This window comes from Python bivittatus, unplaced genomic scaffold (assembly GCF_059951505.1).
Source record: "Python bivittatus isolate LINGU-HERP-01145 unplaced genomic scaffold, Pbiv_v1 ctg000220_np1212, whole genome shotgun sequence".
Taxonomy (NCBI): Eukaryota; Metazoa; Chordata; class Lepidosauria; order Squamata; family Pythonidae; genus Python; species Python bivittatus.
This window is the reverse complement of record NW_028277048.1, coordinates 6,560,975-6,585,193: the sequence shown is the minus strand read 5'-3', so window position 1 is coordinate 6,585,193 and position 24,219 is coordinate 6,560,975. Positions and strand designations below refer to the sequence as shown.

Sequence of the window (24,219 nt, the reverse complement as noted above, 5' to 3'; positions counted from 1 at the left end):
ATATGTGGACTTCAATTCCCCAGCCCCATAGCTGGCTGGGGAATTCTGGGAGTTGAAATCCACATATTTTAAAGTTGCTAAGGTTGAGAAACACTGGTGTAGACATTGTTGCTTCATTTGTAGATACGCAGCTTGCTATGGTGTGATGGACAAATGTTCCTGCAACTAAGGCAGGTTTGCACAGCTTCTTCCTCCCTCTTCCAGCCATTCTCCATCTAAAGCTAAATCCCCATTATCCTGACCTGCGGGAGTGGCAGGCAAGAGGCGCCGGCGCTTGGTTTGCCTGCCATCCAATATTCCTTTGATGAGTCTGCCGTTGACCCGATGGGAGAGGAGGGGCAGAGAGCCCCCATAGCCATTGTGCCAGGGAGGGTGATGGGACTGAGGGCTGTGCAGAGGAGACTGCCTGTAAGAGAGAGAAATGCAACCACATAGCTCAGTCAATCATGTGGATTATCCACAATAATTGGGAGTGAATTTAATCGAATGTGTGAACGATCACCATCACATTTCCCAGATGAGATAACTGGGCATTTTCATCTGGGTGGCAAGCTCACCTGGCTGAGTTCCAGGATAGTTGAGTTGAGCCTGCAGAGCATTAGCTGCAACAGCCAAGAGCCAACTGCAAAACGTGATCCCTCAACAACAACCCCTCCATCTGCATAAAATTGCTAGAAACAAACTGTCCTGGATAAAGGACACAGTCTGGTAAGCCAAGGTCGGGGATTATGAAGTTCTGACAGTGAAGGGAAAGCAGCTTGGACTTAATCCAAGTCCAGTCCAGGTTCAAAAATAGTAGGGACAAAGCACGCTATTCAGAAAAGCAGGTATGAAGACTAGCTCAGAAGTCTAGCTGAGCAGGTAAAGCAAAATTCAGGGTACAAAGGCGATAAACATTGCTCCCAGTATTTGTTCTACTGAAGGCTTTCACGCAGAAGCAGCAGAGTACTTCTCCCAAATTCAGACTGCATTTGTTAGCTCTTAAGGGAGACATTCCTGGCTCCTGAGTACAACTTTGCAGACAAGGAAGCTGACCTCCGGCTTCACAAAGTTGTTTTCAGGACTTTGGGGATTATGAGGTAACTTCCAAGTCAGATGCCTGAACTGCCCGTTCTGAGGAAGTAGAGGGCTTAGTTTTGCCCCTACTCCATGCTCAGATCTGCTCTTTCGGATGAGAAGACATTCTCAAAATGTTCTGCTCATCTGACTCTTCCTCCTCTTCTGGTGAGAAGGTCCAGAGGGACCATGATAGAGAGAGGAAATGGCATGGGAAGAGACACCATTCGTCCACTGGATCATTAACTGAGAAAATGTGAAACTGAAGCACCAGGAAGCAAATCCAATTCTCTTACTTGCAAACAGAGTCAATGCCGAGGTCCAGCATTGTACTACCATGCCTCAGCACCTAACACTTACTTGTCACGGGGGGCTAGTCGTTCAGAGTCTTCCTCCTGGCTATAGTTTCTCTGCTCAGCTGAAGTGCCCTCCACATAATCTTCAGTATGGACAACTACTTCTTCTACCGTTGGTGGGAAGCAGCTGCCGCTGGAGCGCTGCCTGGATAGAAATATAGGGTTGTGAGGAATTCTAGTCTCTAAGCTCTTGCCCCTCCCTCAATTTACCATGGGCCCCCATGGAGCTTCCAACAGTCCATCATCCCACTCCACCCATCAGCACCTGCTTATCCTGCGCTGGATGGGAACAAAAGGCAAGTCAGCAGGCTCATCCCTGCCACTGACGTTCTCTTCATAGGGCTTCAGCCCATTTGTCACACAGGAGGGGTTGGTCCTAGAGAGGTGCTGAGGGGCCACAAGGCTATTCCTCACAGTCTTGTCTTCTTGTTCTGTTGGAGTCACCGTAACTGAGATATGGTGGTCAGGGGCTTTGCCATACAACTCAGAACTCTGTAGGGAGGAAGGAAGTCTTGAAAATCAATAATTCTCCTGTTGTCCATTGCTGTTCCTGGATAGCTTAATACATTACACATGCAATCTAGCTAGACATTTCAAACTGAGCCTGTTCTTTCAAATCTATGTGTCAACCTCAGTCTTACTTATGCTTGGAGCTTCTTTTCCTTTGTCAATTTACATTCCAGCAGTTTTCTACTCCTTGGATGCTCTTCGCTCTGATATCCCCCTCCTTCCTTTATTACTTTACTGTATCATTCCCAAAATAGCAGTCCTTACTATCCTTTCTGCAATCAGACCAAATTGATTTCCCACCCTGATTTCCAATGCAAAATCAATATTGGTTTCACCAATGAGAAACTAAAGCCTTGAGAACCACACTGGTTTATACAGTTTATAAAGAATTGTGATTAATGGCTTTCAGTTTATGTATATGTGTATATTTCCCCCCTGACCACTCCCAGTTCCTTCTTCATCTGCTGCTTTGGTCTGCTCTAAGCTATTTTGGTAGCAAGCAGCATCACTGATGGAAGTGCCACTTTCCACAATTGTAAATACATTACATTAGATTTTTCTTGTATGAGGTAATCCTGTATAATTCTGGAGGGCAGTGCATTTTTTTCATGGATTTAGCAGTTGCACTTCAGGTTTTCCAGTGCTTTCCTTGTATTGTTACAGTCCTTACATGAGAAGAGTAATGGTGATCCACCAATTAAGAGAAAGCTTATGAGAACCCTCTCATATGCTGCCCCTCAGGTGCCCAAATTTGACATGTGACAAAAGGCTGACAAGGCCCATCAGACCTGCTGATCACAGACCCTTCCTACTCATCCAACTGGATAAAAATGTACAGTTAAGCCAGCCATTTGCAAGTCCACCTTACTGCTCTGCCATCTAAACAACCCTTTAACAGTTTATCGATGGAAATATCATGTGGAGTCTTGTCAAAAACTTTGCAGAAAGCTAGGTAGTTTAGATCCACAGCATTGTCCTTGTCTACTAAAGTAGTTACCTCACCAAGAAACGCAAGATTTGTCTCACAGGACCTATTTTTGACACAATCTTGCTAACTTTTAGCAGTCATAGTACTGTCTTCAAGACACTTTCAAGTGGCCTGATTCCTACATTTCTCAGCTAAAGAATTGTACATTTCCTTGCTTATTAGCTGTTCCTTCCATTTCCAATAAGCATCCTTCTTTAGTCTCAGTTCCTTCTTGAGCTCCGTATTCAACCACATTGGCTACTTTAGATGTTTCCTAGTTTTCTTCCTTAGTGGTATTGTTGGAGACTGGGTTATCCTTAACTTCCTTTTCAATGTACAATGTAACAGTCAGCATTAATGACTTGACATGAAATTGGAAAGCAATAACCAATCGGGTCCCAGAGGGATCTGTCTTTGGGCTAGTATTATTCAATATTTTTATTAATGACCTGGATAATAGGTTTGAAGGGCTGATTATCAAATTTGTGGATGACACAAAATTGATCAGATGGCAATTAATCTGCACAGATTAAAAGACTGAGCTGAGAGGAACAAGATATCCTTCAACAGGGAGAAATGCAATAGATAACATTTAGGAAGCAAAATATGGGGCACACAAGATGGGGGATTCATGGCTTAGCAGCACAACATCAGAGAAGGAAATGGGCTTGGTCACTGAGAACAAACTAAACATGAACCAGCAGTGTGAGACAGCTGCTAAAAGAGCTAATATATTTCTGAGCTGCATCAAAAGAAGCATTGCACAAAAGATATATCAAGTCCATATACCCCTCTACTCTGAACTGGTGAGACCACACCAGGTGTACTGTGTAGCAACAAAGGTGATATAGGGGACTTGAGGATATACCTATGATAACAGACTAAAGGAACTTGGGATGCTCAGTCTGGAGAAAAGATTGAGGGGAGACCTGATACTGATTCAGGATATTAAAGGGTAGGGAAGATGGCAAAGAACTATGTTAGTGGCTATAGAAAATAGAACCAAAAATAATGACTAGAGGTTGCACCAGCCTAGATTTCTTTTAGATACAAAGAAAAACTTCCAGATGGTAAGATCTGTACTATGGTGGAACAGTCTACCTATGGGGGTTGAGGGTTCTCCATCTTTGGAGGTTTTTAAGAGGCTGGACAGCCCCTCTTGAAGATGGTTTAATCAGTTTTATTGCACATTGCAGTGGGATTTGTTAGACAGTCCTTGTGGTCCCTTTCAATTCCACAATTCTGTGATAATCCAATACTCCAGGGTTTGGAATTCTTCCAATTGGAGAAGTAACTTGCAATGCCCAGCCTCAGCACTGGTAAAGTGAATATGAAACAATGCTGTCATGAAGAAGAGAGTAAATCATGGGTGTCCACAGGGAGGGGGTCAAAAAAGTCAAGATGGCACCCACAATCATGTAATCAAAGCCCTTCCCTTTTTTACATGCTGGGATTTTGTTGCATGGTTGTGGCCATCATCTTGACTTTTTTGACCCCCTTGTGGACACTTCTGGAGTAATCTGGAGTGAATGCAAGATTTTGCTCACTCACAGAAAACGAACTATATTCATTAGCTCCAAACCTGGGAAGAGGAGAAGGCTTTTAGACTCAAGGGAACAATTTGAGCCATATTTCTTTTTTAGAAATCAGCCATTAACATGCTACCCTGATACAAATTGGCTCCAGGATTGTGTGGGAGGGGAGCTGGGCAAGAAACCTTCAATGGATCTCCTTCAAGAAAATGCTCTCAAAATGTCTCTTAGGGGCTTCATATAAAATAAGAACAGTGGTCTCATGCTGACTTTCAGCCAGCCCTGTCAAGCTAGAAACACGTTATAAATTTACAGGCAGAATTCTTATTCCTTTTCTCCAAATATCTCAAATTTTCTTCTCTTCTGCAATTCAAAGCACCATATTGCACATGCATCTGCTCTCCTAGAAACTCAGTAGCAACCTTTTCCAATTTCAGCACAGAACAGTAGGTGTGGAAAAGCAGAGAGAACTGGCTAGTTGAATGATCTCTTGTTTGCAATTAGCCTGAGACCTTTTGGGAGAAAAATGTAAAGGAGAGGCACTAGGATTTGACTTTCAAAATAAATTTAAATAGAATTATCTTGTATATTCTTTTTAAATCTAGTCATTCATTCCACGCTGAAATTCTGCCTTAAGTGAGATAACAATATCAAATCTAATTACAACCAAAGGAAAAACAATGAGCAACTAGTGCTTGGAGTGAAGCTTTCCTTTAGCTTTCTCCATGGATTACCTAACCTATCCTCTCATGCAGGTTTTCAGGTATGCTTGGCCATTATTCTCAGCATCTCAGAAGTTGTAGTCCACACATTAGAGGTGCGCTGCAGGAAGCTGTGCTAAAACAAGCTGGATGACTAAAGAAAAAGCTGGACCACACCCAGTCCCAATCAAATTCTTTCCCAAATGGAACATTTTATTATTTACTAGATTTATATCCCACTTTCATTTTGTACAATTCCAGTACATACCTCCTATTTTTCCACAACAACAACCCTGTGAGGTGGGTTGAGCTGACAGGGACTGCCTGCCTGCCTGCCTGCCTCAAGGTCACCCAGCCAGCTTTCATGTCTAAGGAAGGATTAGAACTCACGGTCTCCCGGTTTCTACCCTAGCACCTTTAGCCGCTATATCAAACATCTGAATTAGTTTTACTACAGATATGAAGCTAACTGTGCTCCACTCAAAAAGAATGTTCCAGTCAACAATAGCCTCATTCTAATTTAATAGATAATAATCATCCACATTTTGGAGACCTCATCTTACTACACTGACAAAAAATGTTTTTCCACTTCAGAGAGCAGATGTGGGCTCACATGAATGAAAGTTCCTCCATGCAAAAATATCCCCTGTAAATAATTTTTTTTAAAAAAACCCTAATGTATCAGACAGAAGGGGTCTAGCCTAGCATTCTTCCTGATCTATGTTCTCTCTTTGAAGAAAAATCAATATGGTGCTTTCAGTCATGGAACCTTTTCACAACTATTATAATCCAAGCACAAACTTACTTCCTTAAATCCAACTGGACCAAAGGCTTACCTTGATGATGACTGTCTCTTCCTCACTGATTTTTTCCTCAGCTTCATCCTCCTCTTCTCCTTCCAGGTCACAGGACATTGCTCTGCGGATCTCAGGCCCTAGATCTTGTAAGCAATTCAGTCCAGCCTTAATGGGGGAGAGGTCCCAAAATAAAAGAATCATTTATCTGTGTTTCAGTGCCTGTTCATCAGACCATTTAAGGGACTCACCTTAAAACTGCTAGAGTTACCTGCAAGGCAGAGGAGTTGCTTGGGGACCCATCTGATCCGAGCAGCCCTTTTTCCTTCCGCTTACGGAATTTACGGAAATAATCTTGGATCAGGAATGTGGCATAGAACTTTCCCACTGTGATCTCCTCCCCTGCCAGTGGAAGATGCAAGCATTTAGGAACCTGTGGCTTAGTTCAAAGCTTTCATGTTCCCCTAAAGACCCTGAGGTAGTGCTGCAGGAAGGTTTGCTTTTTTTACTGCAAGAGAACAGCACCACTGTTCCTGTAGTGCTGAATACATTTTGTTGTTTTCAAAGATGACTTCCATTCTGCATCAAGAACAGTTATCAGCAAGCATCACTTCCATTTATTTTTATGTTATACCTGCAGCATCTTACTAGTGTGGCACTGGACAAGGCTTACAGCTGCTCAGATCCTGTGAATATTTAAGTGGCCCATTAAGCTAATAAAGTCTCTAATCTTCCCCCCTCTCTTGACTTTCTGGAGACCTGATGAGAGAGTGAGTTAAAAGAAAGGACAGAGAGACACTAACCTTCTGCAAGGGGTAGCACCTCATCCAGTAACTTGGGCTTGGTCCGCTTCCAGATCTTTTTGATGACAGAGCGGAGTTCCTTATTGGCCATATCCAGGTCTCCTACAAGAGAGGGGGAGAGTGAGGCTTTATCCCAGGTTCCTGTACTAGGACTATCCAAAACCACTCCTTAAGTTGTCTTTGGAACGAAGAGAAATGAATAGTGGAAATACAGTCAAATGGGGCGGGGGGAAGCGGACAAGGAAAATGGGGAAGAAAGCAAAGATTTCTGGTTAACATTTATGATCTATAGCAGCCTTCCCAACCTTATAACCTACAGATGCATTGCAGTTGTAGTCCAACCCATCTGGAGGAAACCAGCTTAAATGGCAGGCATAAAGCCTGAAAAGTATCACTGTCACTATCCTTTGTTTTAGTCAAACAGGAAGGCTGGCTCTTGGGAATGAATCTTATTTTTCATGTTAGGACAGCCTTAGAATATATGATTTCAAGGGCTACAAGCTGAAAAAGCAGCTCTATTATTTTATAGTACCATGGATTCTTCTGATTTCTTTTCTTCCACTACTCCAGCAAAATGCAAGCAGGAGAGAAAAGCAGGATAGAAGGGAGGGGACTTTGTGCTAATCATGTGGGATAAGGGTGCTTGTAGGATATAGAAGGAGCTGTGGATGAGAACTGGGGAAAGGATTTGTGGAAGCTAAATCCTTTCCCCAGAGCCTGAAAACAGGAGTCTGTTCATGTGCAAGATGCTTCTCTGCATCAAATTAGGACAACCACCATGAGAACTTCCTTGTGCTTTACCTTCTGTCTTGATCTTCAGTGATGTACGCACCAGAGCAAAGAGGGTGGCATTGAAAGTGACAGTTCCATCTGAGTTCAATGGCATGTTCATGGCCACCAGCCTCTAAAAGACAGGCAAATTAAATCAAGGATCCTTGTTGCCTCCTCCCTGTTAGCTCTCACTATAATGTACATGAACCTGATTCTGTTGACTTACTTTGCAGGCTACTCGGTGGGGACAGAGCTTCCCAAAACCCAGAGGTGGCTGTATCCGGCGCAATAGGGTCACCACATCAAGATGCTTTATGTAACCTCTGGAAGAGCAAACTTTATTTAATTAAGCCTTCCTCCATCTGATCTCCTTCAGTTGCGTTGAACTCTTCTCCTCATCAACTCCAGTTCCCAAGTTGGATTGGGAAAATGTGAAACGAAGTTCAACACATCTATAATCTTATCATTTATAGGCTGCAGGTAATCTAAACTAATCTGCATGATCATAAATTATGTTTTCACATGCATTAAGCCCGTGAAAAGCCAAGCATTATAAGGGAACAGAATTTAAAAAGTAAATGTAGATTTAAACTGCGAGCCTATTAATTCAAATGTTAATCAAAAAGCAGCATAGAAAGGAATAATCACGCTAAACACATTTCAAAGAACATTTTAAATCAGAAAGATGCAGGAAATGGACAGTGCCACTACTAGGAAAACACACTTAGGGCCTTTCCCGTCTTGTTTCTAACCCTGATATAGACATGTGCTAGGCACATCTTTTTTTGCCTTGTCCCAGTGATGTTGCCATTATCTTGTCTGAAGTCCATGAGTGAGACAGACTTAGTCATCCTCAGCTGTACAAGTGTTAAGTGACATTTCTCTCCTTAGTTAGAAACCATCCAAAGGTATCCTCAAGGTGTGTAAAATCCGTTAGGCTTTGTCATTTAGCATCCTGGAGAGAAATCAACTGACTCGAAAGAAATAGAGGCAGGAGAGGTCAGCAGCTGGGATACCCAATGTCAGGCTAATGCAGGTCTCTGCCAGTTCCAGGTGGATGGAGAGCCCTTTAATTCAGCAGTGGGGAAAGACCCTTAGAAGGTAAAATCATGATCTAGGAATAATACCTGTTCCTCAGGCAAGACTAGCATTCACGTTTCACTTTCTAAATATTAACTCAGTATATAACCTAAAATACCTTTTGTGGCATGCATCAAAGCTACTGAAAGTTAAAGTAATATTGCTCTATTGCCTCTAGCAAAAGTAGAACAGTAGAAGCTGAGCAGGATAGCACTGGACTTGTGCAGTTTAAGAGAAGTTAAAGATTTCTCCTTATTGCCCATGATGGAAAATTCTGGAAGATACTGCTACTATTTCCAGTAGCACTTACTGAAATTATTACAGTAAATGGAGTTGTGTTTCTTACTTGGCAACTGGATCATATTCTGACCAGATCCTCTTGAACTCATCGAGGTGGTGGGGACCCAGAATGGACCAGTCCCGGGTGAGATAATCAAAATTGTCCATGATGACAGCAACAAAGAGGTTAATGATCTAACAGGCAAGATCACGAGACAGTGAGAGCAAAAAATCAGAGGCAAGCAGCCTGATCTTATGAAAGTTATTTAGAAATAAGTCCTGTTGGGCCCGGCAAACATGCATAAAACTGCAGCCAAAGTTGAAGAAAAGGAAAGGATGCCAGAAGGCCTTGGTGAGGGTCATCAGCAGCTCTTTCTGAGGGCCATTGCTTTGGTTTAGGCCTGGAATGTGCTCAGCCATACAACACAAAGAGTGCCTTGGAACAGTTGTCATCAATGGGGTGTCTTTCAGTATTCTGAACTCTACTTTGCTTCCCCTTTGGCTGGGGATGAGAGGAGCTATATTCCACTGTATTACATTTGATTGAAAGACATTTAGTTAGGGAACGCTGCGTGCCCAATGCCCATTTCTTCTCAACAGGGATAGTTTGCCGCATATTTAGAATAGGGTTTTTTTTAATCAGGGAATGTTCATGAGCATCAATCCTCCTCATTTTAGCAATTAAACCTGGCCCAGGCACTACTGGAGGCGGTGGAGAAAGGAAATGGGTTAAACCACACACAGATCATTGGTCTGAGCTTCAGTAACAATGCAAGAGCATCACCTGAAGCTAAACAGTGCTGTTGCTGTTGCCCCTGCCGTGGCTAAGTAGAGAAGCACATTACAAGGTACTCTCTGTGCAACAGAGATGAAACAGCAGCTAGAGGGAGAAGAGCAATTTTAAAGAGATAAAAGGCAGGAATGGAGATTGTTAAGCAGCACCCCCCCCAGCTCCCAGCTGTTCATTTGCTTCCAATTGCAGAAACTACTTCAAAGATGACACATATGTTCTCTGAGTTAGGTCTATTTTCAGGCAGCACAACCAGTGCCTCAGAGCTGCCATGCATGGTGGGAATCAATGTTTTAGTGTGGTAGTTATAATGAGCTGGATCTTGGCTCTGCAGAATGGGTCTAGGACCCAGCTGCTGACTGGGAAGAGCAGAGCGTACTCTATGTCAGGAACTCACCAGGAAGGCACACAGCATGAAGAAGCTGATGAAATAGACAATGGCAAAGTTGCTACCACAAGTGAATTCCTCCCCAGGCTCAAAATCAGACTCAGGGTCACAGCGCTTGCCGGGCAAGCTGGCCAGCATGATCTCCTGCCAGGCTTCCCCCGTGGCACACCTGGAGGGACAAGATGAGAAAGAACAGGCTGAATGTATCCACCAGAGCTTAGAACTGAGAGAATGGGAGAAAGGATGGAGAGAGAGCAGGCAAAAATAGCCCTCTTTAAATTTGGCTGGGGGGCCATTTAGGAGGCACAGAAGGTGGAAGCACATAGCTGACTTAGCCATGCTGAAAAGAACACCAAACAGAGTCAGATTTCATTAGAACTTGGATAGGAGACAACTAGGAAATCCCAGGGCTGGAAGTTAGCCTGGAAGGCAATGGCAAGCTCCTCCCTTCAATTGGCAATGGATGTGTCCATCAGGAGCAATCCAGCTGATACTGATGGAGTTTATTTTTTATTACATTTTAGGAAGATAGGAGGGAAACAGATGCACAGATTTAATACAGACTCCTGTTAGAGATCCTCTATGATTACTGCTTAGAAGCCCTGTATGTTTTGGTTAACTCACTGATTGTACACATTGAATGAAGCACAGCTACATTCCTGGTACTTATTTGTATGTTTGAAAAGTTCCTTTTGTGCCTATTCAACTTGTGCTCCCCACATAACTGCTGTCATTTTTGTGGTATTAAAGGGAGAAAAAATAGCCTATTGGGACAAAGTAAGTTCAGCATCCTGTGCTTTGATGTCCATTCTCCATCCCTGCTTCCAAAGACTAAAATCTTGCTTTTATTTCTGATTTATTATAAACCTGAATCAGGCCAAACACTCAGCTGGGAGTTCTTCTCTTATTGTGTGTAGCCATAATTTGTGAATTTAGAGGTCAGCCCAGTGAATCCTATGGAGTCATAAAGAGACTCCGGCAGCCCTTCTGAAAGGAGAAAAAAGCCATGTGCTTATCTTCTCCCGGATGGAAGAAGGAATGTGAGAAGGAGGAGGAAGAGAGATACCTGAAAAGCAGCAACACAGCCTGTGGAAAGGTCTGGAAATTATTGTTGCGATTGATGGCTGTATTATCTTGCATGGCTATTTTGCCAAAGGTCTGAAAAGCAAGGAAGCCACTTTCAGGGTCATGACAAGATACAATAAATAGATTTGCTTTAATGCAAAATATTTCTGGGTGCAAATAATTCTGCTTTCCTTCCAATCTGTATTAGGAGCAGAGAATAAAAACGATATTTTGGCCATGCTGCTAGAAATGCATCTGGATGCTGTTGCTAGAATGCAGCAAGAGGTGACTTTCTGGCTCCTACTTGTTTGATCCAAGCCCTGCTATAGATGGCAGTAAATGTTTCTTGGGGAGATCATGCATTTAATCTGCACACTACGGAAACATAGGTGGTAGTGGCTGGAATAATCTACACATATAAAAATATCTGTTGCATGAACATCATTGCTTTGCACAAATGAAAGAATCAAATGTTTCAGTTCTGATAATACACAGGGCCTTGCACAAGGGTGCAGAGTTCTAGCCCCTGCCCCCATGAAAAGCCTACAAGTCACTCAGGTTGGTGCCAAGATCCATTTGCAAGAAGAAAGGCAGCGAGGAAATTTCTCTGCTCACCTGCATGCCAATGACTGCATAGATAAAGAAAATCATGGCAATGAGGAGGGCCACATATGGCAAAGCCTGGATGGGAGAAAAAAATGGTGGTGAATTTGGAGGAATAAGTCTGCAGCTAGGTCCAGATCCTCCTGTTTCCTGCTCCTGTTAGCACATTCCCCAAGCATGTTCTTCTCTCCCTATCCTGCCAGAACAAGGTACCCAATGATTTTAAGTGTCAGATTTAAGGCAACAGTTATTTTCTCATCATTCCCCTTCTGACCTGGAAAGATTTGATGAAGGTCCAGAGGAGGGTACGGATACCCTCGCCTTTGCTGAGCAGCTTGACCAGGCGCATGACACGGAAAAGGCGGAAGAAGGTGATGGAGATACGGGAACTGTCCTCTGAGCTCTGTGGAGGCGGGTGGAATGGGGTCAGCAAGAGGGTACAACAAATAGCCCCATAATAGAAACACATGTATATGCATGACATAGGGCAGAGATACGAAATCTACCCCACTACCCTGCTGAATCTATGTAGCCCTGCAATCGGCTTTCAGCTGGGAGCAGCAGCCGTGGCAGTTTACAAGTTAGAACTGGATGCAATGGCCTTCTCCTGTATTCTGCTCCAAACATTTAGTGTTTAGAGATACAACGCTGCCACTGTACAGTACATGATGCTCCCATTTAGTTATCATAGTTAATATATGCACTTGGTCAGACAAACGTATTTGCATATCTGCAAATACATGATGAGAAGTAAGCTCCATTTCCCCAGCCATCAGCATTTACCTCCAGGGAAGCCTCAGCAGCCCAATATCTTGGGTACAGCTATGACTTCCCCTGTCTGCACAGCTGCCTGTTCTGCTCCTAGCCCAGACATTTCTCTGGTCCAGGATTAGCAGAACTGAGCTGTGCAGTTGCTAGGCAACTGTGCTACTTTCCTTTTTCCTGCATCCATCTGCAGCAAAGCCTGCTGGTTCCAGAAACAAGAAAGATAAAAGATGAAATAAAGTCCCTAGATGTAAGTGGAGACAATGGTGCCAGGGAAGCCACACTGCCATTATTCAAGACCAACCTAAAAAACAATACCATTGCATGTATTATGCAACACCAAGGCGATACTCCCATGCTATTCTTTTGGCTATCTTTGCCCAACAGCATCTCGCATTCCCATGCCCTCCACCACTTTTCTTCAATTTGGCCCATTTGGAATCCTCAGCCAGAGTGATCACAATGGGAGTTTCACATCAAAAGGCACAAGGTTGCCAGGACAGTGGCTGGGAATGGCTGCTGTACCAAGCATATGCTCATTTGTTTATTTTACATCTACTGCCCCCCATAAGGATATTTACAACTGGGCACACAGTTTGATATGTACTACCTGCCCATCTCTGCCTGAATTTAAAGTTTATAGTTTACAATCGCTATGATAGTGAGGCTTGTCACATCAACATTTATACCTTCATATTTTACCACAGGACTGCTTCATCCTTACAACCCTGGCGTACAGTTATTTTATACCACTTTTCCTCCAAGGAGCTTAGAACAAGATCTTATCCTCTTTACATCCTCACAACAACCCTTGAAAAAAAGGCAAGAATGACCCTGTGAACTGAGTGGAGATTTGAACCTAGGCCTTCCTCACTGTAATCTGCCACTCTAACCACAACACTACCTTGTCTCCCTTGTGGATTTGTCATAGTCATCCTTTCTATAGTCCATGCCTCAACTTTTCTGATGCATGTGTCATGCTCTCATACTATAGCCTCCTTTCTATTGGATGGCAAGAATCACAGCCATGATTGAAAATATGGTGGAGGGAGGGAGGTCAAGCCAGTTTCATGGCTCATAATATCTAGTGCATGAAAGCAGGAAGTCAGATAATATATGGAAGAAAAAAGAAATAGCAGGATGAAATCCAGAGATGAGTAAATAAAAGACAAATTCAGAAGATGAGAGAACTCTGGAGCATGTTACATACCCCAAAGATTGATTCATTTCTTGCATAAAGAACAACGATAATAAAACATGAAATAGAAGCACTGAATGTTGATTTTTGTTTGTTTGTTGATAGGTTCAAATCTATTCTCAGCCATGAAAATTCAATAGCTAACTTTGGCCAGTCATTCTCTCTTGGTACTCACAGGATTGGGTAGTGAGAGAGAACTGTTGATTGGCTGGGGAATAAGGGGAAAGGAAGGGAGACCCATGTAAGTTTTGTTAAGCTCCTAGAGAAAAGAATTTGTTAGAATATGCATCTAACAAATAAAATAGCAAATAAATAAAAGTAAGTTCCTAGCCTTTGTGGTGGCAGATGAGCTATGTCTGAATTATAATGTCAGGAAAAAAGTATCAAGTGTTTAGTCCTTTCAGTAAATAAGCACTCTACATGGGACTGCCCTTGAAGAATATCTGTAAGCTTCAGCTGGTGCAAAATGCAGTGGTGCAGGCAATTAGGTGTGCCCCAAGAACAGCACATGTTACACCTCTGCTCTACAAGCTGCATTGGTTACCAGTTTGCTTCTGGGTCCAATCCAAGGTGCTGGAGATGACCTTTAAAGCGCTACATGGCATGGGACTAGGTTATTTGACAGACCGCCTCTCCCCAATTACATCCTCCCATCCCATCATGTTTGGCAGGAGGGGCATGTTGCGGGTCCCGTCAGCCAAGGAGCTTTGTTTGGCGAGACCCAGGAAGAGAGCCTTTTCTGCTGTGGCATCTGCCTTTGGAACATCATTTCCCCCAAAATGAGATTGGCCCCAACCCTGTTCACCTTCCTGATGGCCCTCAAAATTTGGTTTTGCCATTGGGCCTGGGGATCCCATGAAAGTGTGGAGCCTGTTAAATGGCTGGTATAACTTTATTATACATTCTTCCCTGCATTCTTCCTTGTTTTTTTTTATTATAGTTTTTAAATTGTTTTTAATTGATTTTAATGAATGAATTATGTTGATTGTTTAGTTTTTGTTTTAATTGTGTATGCCACCCAGAGTCACAGGCAAGTGAGATGGGCGGCTATATAAATTCAAGGGAGGGAGGGAGGGAGGGAGGGAGGGGGAGAGAGAGAGAGAGAGAGAGAGAGAGAGAGAAAGAGCATGCATTATGACATATTCTGCCTCTTTCAACAGCTTTTCTGCAGATGAACTTAATCATTGCTCAGGTAGTTTTTATGGGACAGATATATACTGGGGATCACTCACATTGATTTCAGTAACAGCAATGTCTACTACACTCCCAACCACAATCAGAGCATCAAAGGTATTCCATGCATCAACGAAGTAGTGCTGCAAGAGAACAACAGAGAAAGCCCCAGAAAAAGCCAGTCAGAGCTAGTTTTACACCCACTGACCCACCCAAGTCTACCCTATCTAGCTGAGCAAAACAGCACGGGGTCTTTCCTAATAAGAATGGATGGCCCCCTGCTTTCCCCTGGGCAAAATTCAAGGTAGGGTTTTGGGTTATAAACATCTCCGTAATTGAAGCCCACTCTTCAGAGCCTCTGCTTTCTTAAGATTTCTCACATCTGTGATAACCCTACTTCAGATTATTATTCATGCTGCTGATTTAACCAGAAAGGGCACACAATGAGGAAACACGCCCCTCCCTTTCCTAAAACTCTTTACCATCTTTAACAAAATCCAAGCTGGACATCACCTCCATTGGGTCCTTTGGGGCTCAATACTGAGAGGTGGGGGAAGGCAAAGGCAGAATATATTATTCAGTTTTATTAACCAACCTGAGTTGTTGGTATGGGTTGGCCTAAAAATCAAAATGCATGAATCACACATTCTTTCAGCCCCCCACTCTTCTCTTGAAAGTGTGATCTTAAAGTACAGAAAGTGTGTGTTGTGAGCAGACTCCTGTGCTACAATATTAAACGCTTCAGAATTTAATGCAAAGATGTATGGCTATCCCTAAGGACATCCTAAATCCCCAAAAAAGATGTCCACCAAAGGCATTTTCACATGCAAGGTTTAAAAAAGGCGAGCTCTAGAGATTGACAAAGCCATACATTTACCAGAACCTGAAAGCTGGGCAAATGACCTTGCCTCCCTTCTCACATTACAGCAGTAACTGAGCATACCAGAAGGAATGTGAGAAAGTTCTTGGACTGAATGCATTGTACCATCTGGAATAAGCACTCTGTTAGAATACATTGTTATAGATGATACAGAAGATTGAGACAAGAACTGCTTCTAAGCCTAGTGAAAATCCTTCAACACATAATATAGGTAGTCCTCAACTTACGACCACAACTGGGGCCAGAACTTCTGTCACTAACCAATACAGTTGTTAAGTGAGCCATGCCCAATTTTATGACCTTTTTTGCCGCAGTTGTTAAGCAAATCACATGATAGTTAAGTGACTTCCTTGTTGACTTTGCTTGTCGGAAGCTCCATGGGAAGATTGCAAATGGAGATCACATAACTCTGGGACGCTGCAACTGTCATAAATACATGCTGGTTGCCAAGCACCCAAATTTTGATCATGTGACCGTGGGGACACTGAGATGGTTATAAGTGCGAGGACCAGTACTAAATCACTTTTTTCAGCTCCATTGTAACTTCGAACATTCATCAAATGAATGGTCGTAGGTCGAGGACAACCTATAGTGATAACTTGGTGCTGAGCAGAGTGTCATGATTCACTACTGCAGGTTCTAGAGTAAGAACAGAGATAAGAGTCTCCTATGTATTACTTTTGCAAAACTCCCAAACCTTGGGCTTGAAGGCAATAATCTTCAGCAACATTTCAACAGTGAAGAGGCCTGTGAACACCATATTGAGCAGATCCATCACGTAATTAAAGGGCTCTGACTGTTCATAGTGCTGGAAGAAGAGATAAGGCATGAATAATACAGGAGAATCTTGGGGATCTTGGTGATTCAGAGTGGGATTTGTTGAGAATCTCCTTTTAAGAAGACTTAATGTTGTGCTCAAAATGTCAACTTTCCTGGGTTCTTTTGGGCTTTCCTTCTTGTTCTGCAGCCATGCATGGACTGGATAGCAACAAGAGTCCCTTTCCACTGGTGTTCCTTTGGATGAACATGGCCAATATGCCAGGACACCGCACTCTGCACATATAGTTTTGTGCAAATTATGCCATGGCTTATCTTTGTCACCTACTTTCCTGCTCTGCAGCTGCACCCCAACTTCTGTGCCACCTCCAGCATCTCTGCTTTCTTCACATGGACTGGACTGAATTTTGCCAGAGTTTACCAGTTCATTACATTCACCACTGAGGCCCCAAATCCTGAAGACATTTTACATGTTTATTTAAAAAAAATGTGTTTGTCTATTCACCTTATTAAAAACAAGTTTTCCTACTCATCTTATTAGTTCTAGCACTTGTGGCATTCATGCTCCACTTTCCTGCATGCACTTGGATCCCATTTTCTCTATTTGTGACCGCCCATTTTCATTCCAAAATTTCACACACCAACTCTTTCCTATAAGCAATGGGTTCTTCCATTGCTTCACACAATTGACCTGCCTTGTTCATAGATTTTATAAAGGTGGATTGGTAACCCACATATCCGTTCCCATCATTTCTATCTTTTCTTCCCTTAAGCAGGAAGTAGCTGTGCAGTGCCTTTTGATCAGTGGCACTGCAAATTCTGCTTCTCACCTGTACAGCCAGAGCAATAGTGTTGAGCATGATGAGGACAAACATGATGTATTCAAAACAAGTGGAGTTGACCATGTACCAGAATTTGTACTGATACTTGTTCTTTGGAATATAGCGCTGCAAGGGTCGAGCCTTCAAGGCATATTCCACACACTGCCGCTATGGGAAAAGAAAAAAGGAAGCAATTCAGCTGAGTGGGGAAAAAAGAGAGAGAGAAAAAAATTATCCTGACCTGCACATTTCTTCAGCAACACCCAGAGATGCTAGCTGCAGCAGTATTCACAACACAGAGCAGCGTTTCCTAATTTTGTAAACCAAAGCCCCAACACACATCAAGAAGGCTGGCATGTGTCATATTCCACCAGTGCTGGAATAGGCCTCAAGGGATGAAATGACCCATCTTATAAATACGGGGCTTCAAAATCCCTTTGCCTTAAATTCCTGACCCCATTTCCCTCTGTTCACCCACTGACAAAACTCCTCGTTCAAATCCCAATATCCTGCACCCTTCCTGTCCTGTATTCTGTCATGAGAGGGGTTAATGCTCGATAGGTGTTGGTTGGATATGAAGTTATTACTAAGTGGCCCAGTTATACTTATAAGCAACTCAAGGGAAACAGAAATAAAAGACATTGTTCAGACCTCATACCAAAAAGTTCTTGCAAAAAGAATGATCTATTGTTTTCAAAAATAGCAAGAGCTAAACTATAGTGTTTTTTCCCCATGTTCTGCCTTTTTTGTAAAAGGAACCCACAATGGCTCACTGCCACTTTTCTCAATTTGCTGTGGTTACAGTATGATCTCTATCAATAAATACAAATAAAAAAACATAGATGACTATGGAAAAAACTCCATCCCCTTTCCCCAGTTATAACACTATGCACTGATCTGTGTTATTAGAATGCATTCTAAACTTGATGAATAAATGGGCTGTATTCATTAAGGGGTGATGTCAGAGCAACTATTAATAAATAGAGGTAAAACAGTACTTCAGGAATGAAAAGGGCTCTGGTTCTAACTGCATTCCTTTATTCAGTGCGAGAAACTGGAACAGAACCATTTCATTCTTCTCAGTACAGAGGGCAAAACTAAGGGGAAAAGCAGTAACTCGATCCCCATTAAAGGCAGGCAAATGGAACATTCAGTGGCAAAGTCCTTGACCGCTACGGTGAATGAATAACTGTGGGAATAAACTAGTCTTCTCCAACCTGAGACATTCTAAATATGGTGAAACTGTACCATGTCCAGGATTCTCAGCCACTGTGGCTTTCTTAGAGTTGCAGTCCCAGCACATCTTGAAGATATCAAGTTGGGGAAAGGTGGATTAAGCTAATCTCATTTGGAGAAGCAAAAAAGGAAACTGAAATGTTATTTCAAGCAAATACAAGGAGTGGGATATTGGAACTCTACCTGATTCTTGTCCAGCTCACAGTTTTTGTATTCCTGTTCCCCTTGGGCCCGGAAAGTGATGATGACAAAGCCCACAAAGATATTCATCATGAAGAAGGCAATGATGATGATATAGACAATGAAGAAGATGGAGATCTCCACTCGGTAATTGTAGATGGGTCCTTGATTTTCTGCATTAGCATCAATAGCTCTGTACAAGAGCCTGGCGTAGGCAAGGTGGTGGCAAAGAAAGTGTAAGAGGGTGCATAGTGGGGTGGAGAAAAAGAGATGGGTTTTTCAAGACCTTTAACAATGCCACAGTAAGAATACTCCTGAGGACTAGTTACTGGGGATGCAGGGGAAGGCTATGGCCATTCTTCCCTGCTTGTAATTCTTTATGGAAGCATTTGGCAACTAATGTGGATACAATGCTCCAAAATGGGGCCACGGCTTGTCAAAATTGCCAGCGCCCAGAAGAAGCCATTAGAAACCCGATGCCATCATCCTTGTCACCCATGGGGAATGGTCAGGCCAAATCATGCTGGCTGAGCCCTGCAATCAGTGAGAGCATACCCATAGTCCCACAAGAGACTGTGAGCATTTTCTCTGTTCAGAAAAGATTCAAACCAAGAATTTCAGAAGTCAAGGTTCCAAATAAGTAAGATGTAAAGTATAGCTCAGAAATTCCATATCATTATATGTCCCCCATCTGACTCAGCATCTGCTCAAGAAACATAGGGAATCAATGCAATTCCATCAAATTCTGTTAAGGTCCTGTCCTGTAACCTAATTTTAAGTCTGAACAATATCACTTCACTCCTACTGCTCTCTTCTGACTGATGACCCACTTCCTTTGGATTCATGTTCTCAGGAAAATAAATGCTTACATACATACCTGTCAAGCTATTCCACTTTGGGATAAGTACCATTATAAAAAACACAGAAAGGTAATAAAAATAGTAAACCAAATATATTAAAAGTATGAGATAAGAAAAAGAAAAGGAAATCTGGTTTATACCTACCCCATTCACTATATAGCTTTTTACCTTTCTATCTAATTCAACAATGGGAGATCGATCGTATTAATAATAATTAGATTTAAATCAAATTCAGTCAGAATTCAATTAAATTCTTGAATCCTCTCTATCACTTTTTTCATCTCTATCTGCTTTTTGACACATGGAATACCACCATAAGACCAAACAGGGCCCTTCCACTCTCTTGGTCTAGTCCAACATAAGATTTTTATAAACACTAGAAATGTGAGAGAGTATTCAAAAGGCAGAGAGAGAAAGAGAGGAGTGGATCCTTTTTTGAATTTTTATAATCATACATCCATCTCTGTTCCTGCAGAACAGGACAGAAAAAACCCAAGCACCCAACACTTTGTGGCTAGCAGAACATATTCTCTTACCACACTTCTGACTAAGCAAGAATATATCTAAACAGCTGTTGAGAGAGAGAAATGTAAGATAAATCTGGGGATGGCAAACATCAAGTGTACACTCTGAGCACAACCTCTACAGAGTAACTCACGCTGGCCATCCCTCAAAAGTGGAGACAGTGAAGAGGGCCATCATGCCCGATAGCACATTGTCAAAGTTGAAGTCACTGTTGTACCAGATGCGTTCACGCACCATTGGGTGAGCCACATCTCCATCCTTGTACACAATGAAAGTGCCTCTGGATTTGGGAGGAAGGGAGGTAATGGAAAATGGACAGAAGAAAAAATATGACATAGTTACACCTGAGATTGACTGAATGCCATAGCTTAGTTTAACCCTAGTAATTCTATGCCTGATACACAATTACTTTGACTTTCCAGTTTTTATCATGTCTGGGCCAAATTGAATACTGAAAGAGATACTTATGAATGGGCTTCCTTCTTTTCTGGAACAAGTAAGACTGCCAGTTGGACTGAGGGAAAACTGGGCAAAGGACTTGCTATAACCCTTTTCCTTCTTGTTGAGAAATCACCATCTTGAAGCTGTTCCCCTCTCCAAGGAAAAACAGTTTGAAGACAGGAAGTAATACAGAACAGAAAGGATGCAGATAAGACTAGGTAAAGTCATACCTTTCCTCTGCTAGCTTTCTATTCAGGGTATTGTCTCCAAGCCTGCTTTTCAGTTTTGAATCAATCGGATAGGAGATTATTCATATCTATTGAATTTGCTTTTATTTATTTATATATATATATATATATATATATATATATATATATATATATAAATGTATACATACACACACACACACACATAGTATATATAACTACTGTAAACCACTTTGTTTTGTTTTTTGTTTAAATAAGCAGCAGTTTAAATATAGGTCAAACAAACAAATAAGGTATTTATGTAATAGAGCCAAAAGGAACCTGTAATTATCTGGCAATTAAGTCACGCTAATCCCAAATTCTAGCTTCTAGCTCTGATCTCATTCCAGCCACGTGTGGGGACCAATCATTAATATAAGCATGAGTAGAGTTTTTGCCATTCTGCTTCTTGTAGTAAACAGCAGCACAGCTGGGAAGCTGGAATCGGTAGTGTCTGCCAAGGCCCTAGAAGGAGCCAAGGGGACATGGCAGGAACCAGAGCAAGTGCATCTTTTTCTACCCAGTTATCTCACTGCAAAGCTACTACACTGATGCTACAGGGAGTTCTTTATCAGTCTCTTACTTTTCTATTGTTATTACAGCAGATTTTATACTTACTTGCACTCAACTGGGGTATGCCTGGCCTCATCTGTGCAGCTGTAGAATTTGCCCTGAAGATATAAGGAAGAAAATGGTGGACGATCAGTCACAGGCTAGGGAAGTATTTTTGCTGGGAAAATAGCAAACTCTTGGAGCTTGATGAAATTCAAAGGAGATACTTTATATATCCCTGACATGGCTGTTCAGCCTCCAGAGATAGAGACCGTTTAAAATGAAGTGTTCTAAGAAATGTATTACAAAAATTGCTTAAGTTTCCCATGTGACTAGCTATGCATTTGGTTATTGTATTTCCTTTTATTTCACTTGATTCTTAGATTTTTCTTTGTGACATCTGCAATTGCAGATAAATCAAGGAGCTGTTTTTCATCATCAGGTATAGGACTTGTTGCTAAGGTGATGTGTTTGGAAAAGTGTAGGGTAAAACCTAGAGAAACACACCCACACATGCTCCATGAATATGGTCATAACTCAATATGTCCTTGATCAGTCCAAGCATACGTACATATCTTCCACACTCACTCCACCTGAGCCACCCCATCGAAATGTTAAATATGCCTTACCTTGAACAACTGAACGCCGATGCAAGCAAACATGAACTGCAGCAAGGTGGTGACAATCATGATATTCCCAATGGTGCGGATTGCTACAAACACACATTGTACCACGTGCTGTTTGGGAAAGGAGGCACATGGGGAAAGGAAGAGATGGTTGACCACATACTTTTCAGCCTCCTACATCATATGAAAGACTGAGAGAGGGAGTGGGACAGAGGAGGGCCCACCTCTTCACTGCTTACTTGTACCCACATGTGAATCAAGAATTAGATCTATCCAGTTCTGCATTTTAGGGCAGCTTTCCCCAGCCCAGCAACCTTTAGCTGCATTGGGCCATATTTCCAACTCAGCATGGTTATATCTAGAGAGCACCAGATTGGAAAATTGCTTCAGAGCCAGCATCTGTTCTTTAGATGAGTCCTCACCTTCAGTCCTTTGGCTCGGTTGATGGCTCGGAGGGGGCGGAGGACTCTCAGTACCCGCAAGATCTTCACCACGGAGATGGCACTGGAGCTGAGGTAGAAGCAGGGAAGGTGGTATGAGAGCTAACAGGCCCACACCCAACCACCTTGGCCCACTTTTCAGATGGGATGCTCAGAGCTTAATGCTCCTCTCTCATAATCCCTCTGGTTCTGGGGGCATACTTATTCCAGGTGTTTTGCATGTCCCGTTTTCCAACTTACTGGATGCCAAAAGAGATGAGTGAGACACTGACAACAAGCAGATCTAGGAGATTAAACCAGTTCCGGCAGAATGAGCCCTTGTGCAGGAAGGCACCATAAGCAGTCATCTGCGGACAGAGATGTCAAAGCAGCTGGGTGTCTCTCCCTTCCTCTCACAGGTGTGGTGAGAATGAAGCAACTTGGAAATTAATGCCTGGTTATTTTGTTGTAAGTGATTCTGCTTCAAAAATCAAATCAGCTATATCCAAGAGGCTACTGTCAGCACAGGTCTATCCCCTCTCCCTCAAGGTCCACAAAGCCATTTCCATTAGTTCTTCAGGCCATACTGGTTGATATCTTTCTCTGCCCCTGAACATATGGTATATATGCCAACATTTCATCAGAACAGACCTACATCACACCCATATATAGAGAATATAGAAACAGATGTAATCTCATAGGTATTGCAGTTATATTTTTAAGAAAACAGATACCACCAGATTACACCTAATTAGGCTTGCAAAGATATGCTTTAAAAAGTATGAGCAGTGAACTCTCAGAAGTAGAGGGGTGGCTTAATAGAAATTCCTGAGATCAGATGAGCTTCAGTGCCCTGTATAAACCCTAGCTCTTTCCCATGGCCAACAGACACAGAGCAAAATACAAAAAATATGCAGATCTCTCTACTTTTCATACTTTATAAATGCAGCAGCTTAAGACAGTATTTTAGTCTAAGGATGGTGGCCTATACTTAAACCTGCTCTAATCTCTCCTGATACTTCTGCCCCCCTCTCATGGCATACCAGGTACATTCTATCCTAGAGGTAAGCTGACTTCAATACTGAGTTATTCATTACAATTAAAAACAAGAGGGGATTCTCAAGTTCTCAAATGGTGCAATTCAGAGTTAAGAATGGAAAGGTGCTGAGATAGTTATAGTCTACTAAGTCCAGTATTCTTTATAAAAACTGTTACAGACAGTGGTGATCCATAGCCAGGCATTTACCAATGGACCACAATTCTCTGCCTATCACTGTTCTAGAAAGTATCTAGAAAATTGACATTAAACACAAGTTAAAGTGGTAAGCATTTGGATACTTAGTACAGAAGCAAGGTTTTGCTGCCTTGGTTTTTACTCTTGGAAGTTCAGGTTCTCTACCCCAGTTATATTTACATTTTTATGGTTCCTAGCAATTTATTCTGCAGTTTTCTTTAACCCACTCATCTGTTCCCTACCCCATAGTCTTAGTATCCATAAGACTATCTGATTGACATCTTGGCCTCTGGGATGCATGTTTCATTTTTGAGTTGATAGGCAGGCCCTCTTGCAAGGCTCTCCCCTTTCTTCATTCCCCATATCCTTACTCAGTTTTAGTACCTTGAGCAAGATCTCGACAGTGAAGATAGAAGTGAAGGCATAGTCAAAGTAGCCCAGAATCTGAGGATGGGGGAAAAAAGGAAAGAAAAAAAAAGCTGAAATAAAAAAAACAAAGAGCAGAGCAAGAAAGAAAGAAAAGTGTGTGGACAAAGGAGAAGGCGGCTTTTTTTTTTTTTGCCTCTACCTCCTTTCTTCCCTTCCTCTGCAA

At 42.3% G+C, this 24,219-nt stretch overlaps 1 protein-coding gene across 1 annotated transcript in view; it reads right to left on the bottom strand.

Annotated features, from left to right (window-relative positions):
- CACNA1F (calcium voltage-gated channel subunit alpha1 F) overlaps positions 1-24,219 on the bottom strand; it is a 63,102-nt gene that overhangs the window by 5,649 nt on the left and 33,234 nt on the right. Inside the window, exons 23-45 of the mRNA XM_088138473.1 lie at positions 24,012-24,071; positions 22,655-22,761; positions 22,397-22,484; positions 21,978-22,085; positions 21,415-21,467; positions 20,244-20,390; positions 18,729-18,930; positions 17,319-17,477; positions 16,409-16,519; positions 14,891-14,974; positions 11,970-12,098; positions 11,708-11,773; positions 11,094-11,185; positions 10,037-10,196; positions 8,917-9,044; positions 7,717-7,813; positions 7,521-7,623; positions 6,720-6,821; positions 6,188-6,318; positions 5,959-6,084; positions 1,678-1,904; positions 1,417-1,557; positions 243-406 (exon numbers count right to left, since the gene is read on the bottom strand). Of these exons, the coding sequence (XP_087994599.1) occupies positions 243-406; positions 1,417-1,557; positions 1,678-1,904; positions 5,959-6,084; positions 6,188-6,318; positions 6,720-6,821; positions 7,521-7,623; positions 7,717-7,813; positions 8,917-9,044; positions 10,037-10,196; positions 11,094-11,185; positions 11,708-11,773; positions 11,970-12,098; positions 14,891-14,974; positions 16,409-16,519; positions 17,319-17,477; positions 18,729-18,930; positions 20,244-20,390; positions 21,415-21,467; positions 21,978-22,085; positions 22,397-22,484; positions 22,655-22,761; positions 24,012-24,071 (2,785 nt within the window). The remainder of the gene's footprint in view (positions 1-242; positions 407-1,416; positions 1,558-1,677; positions 1,905-5,958; positions 6,085-6,187; positions 6,319-6,719; positions 6,822-7,520; positions 7,624-7,716; positions 7,814-8,916; positions 9,045-10,036; positions 10,197-11,093; positions 11,186-11,707; positions 11,774-11,969; positions 12,099-14,890; positions 14,975-16,408; positions 16,520-17,318; positions 17,478-18,728; positions 18,931-20,243; positions 20,391-21,414; positions 21,468-21,977; positions 22,086-22,396; positions 22,485-22,654; positions 22,762-24,011; positions 24,072-24,219) is intronic.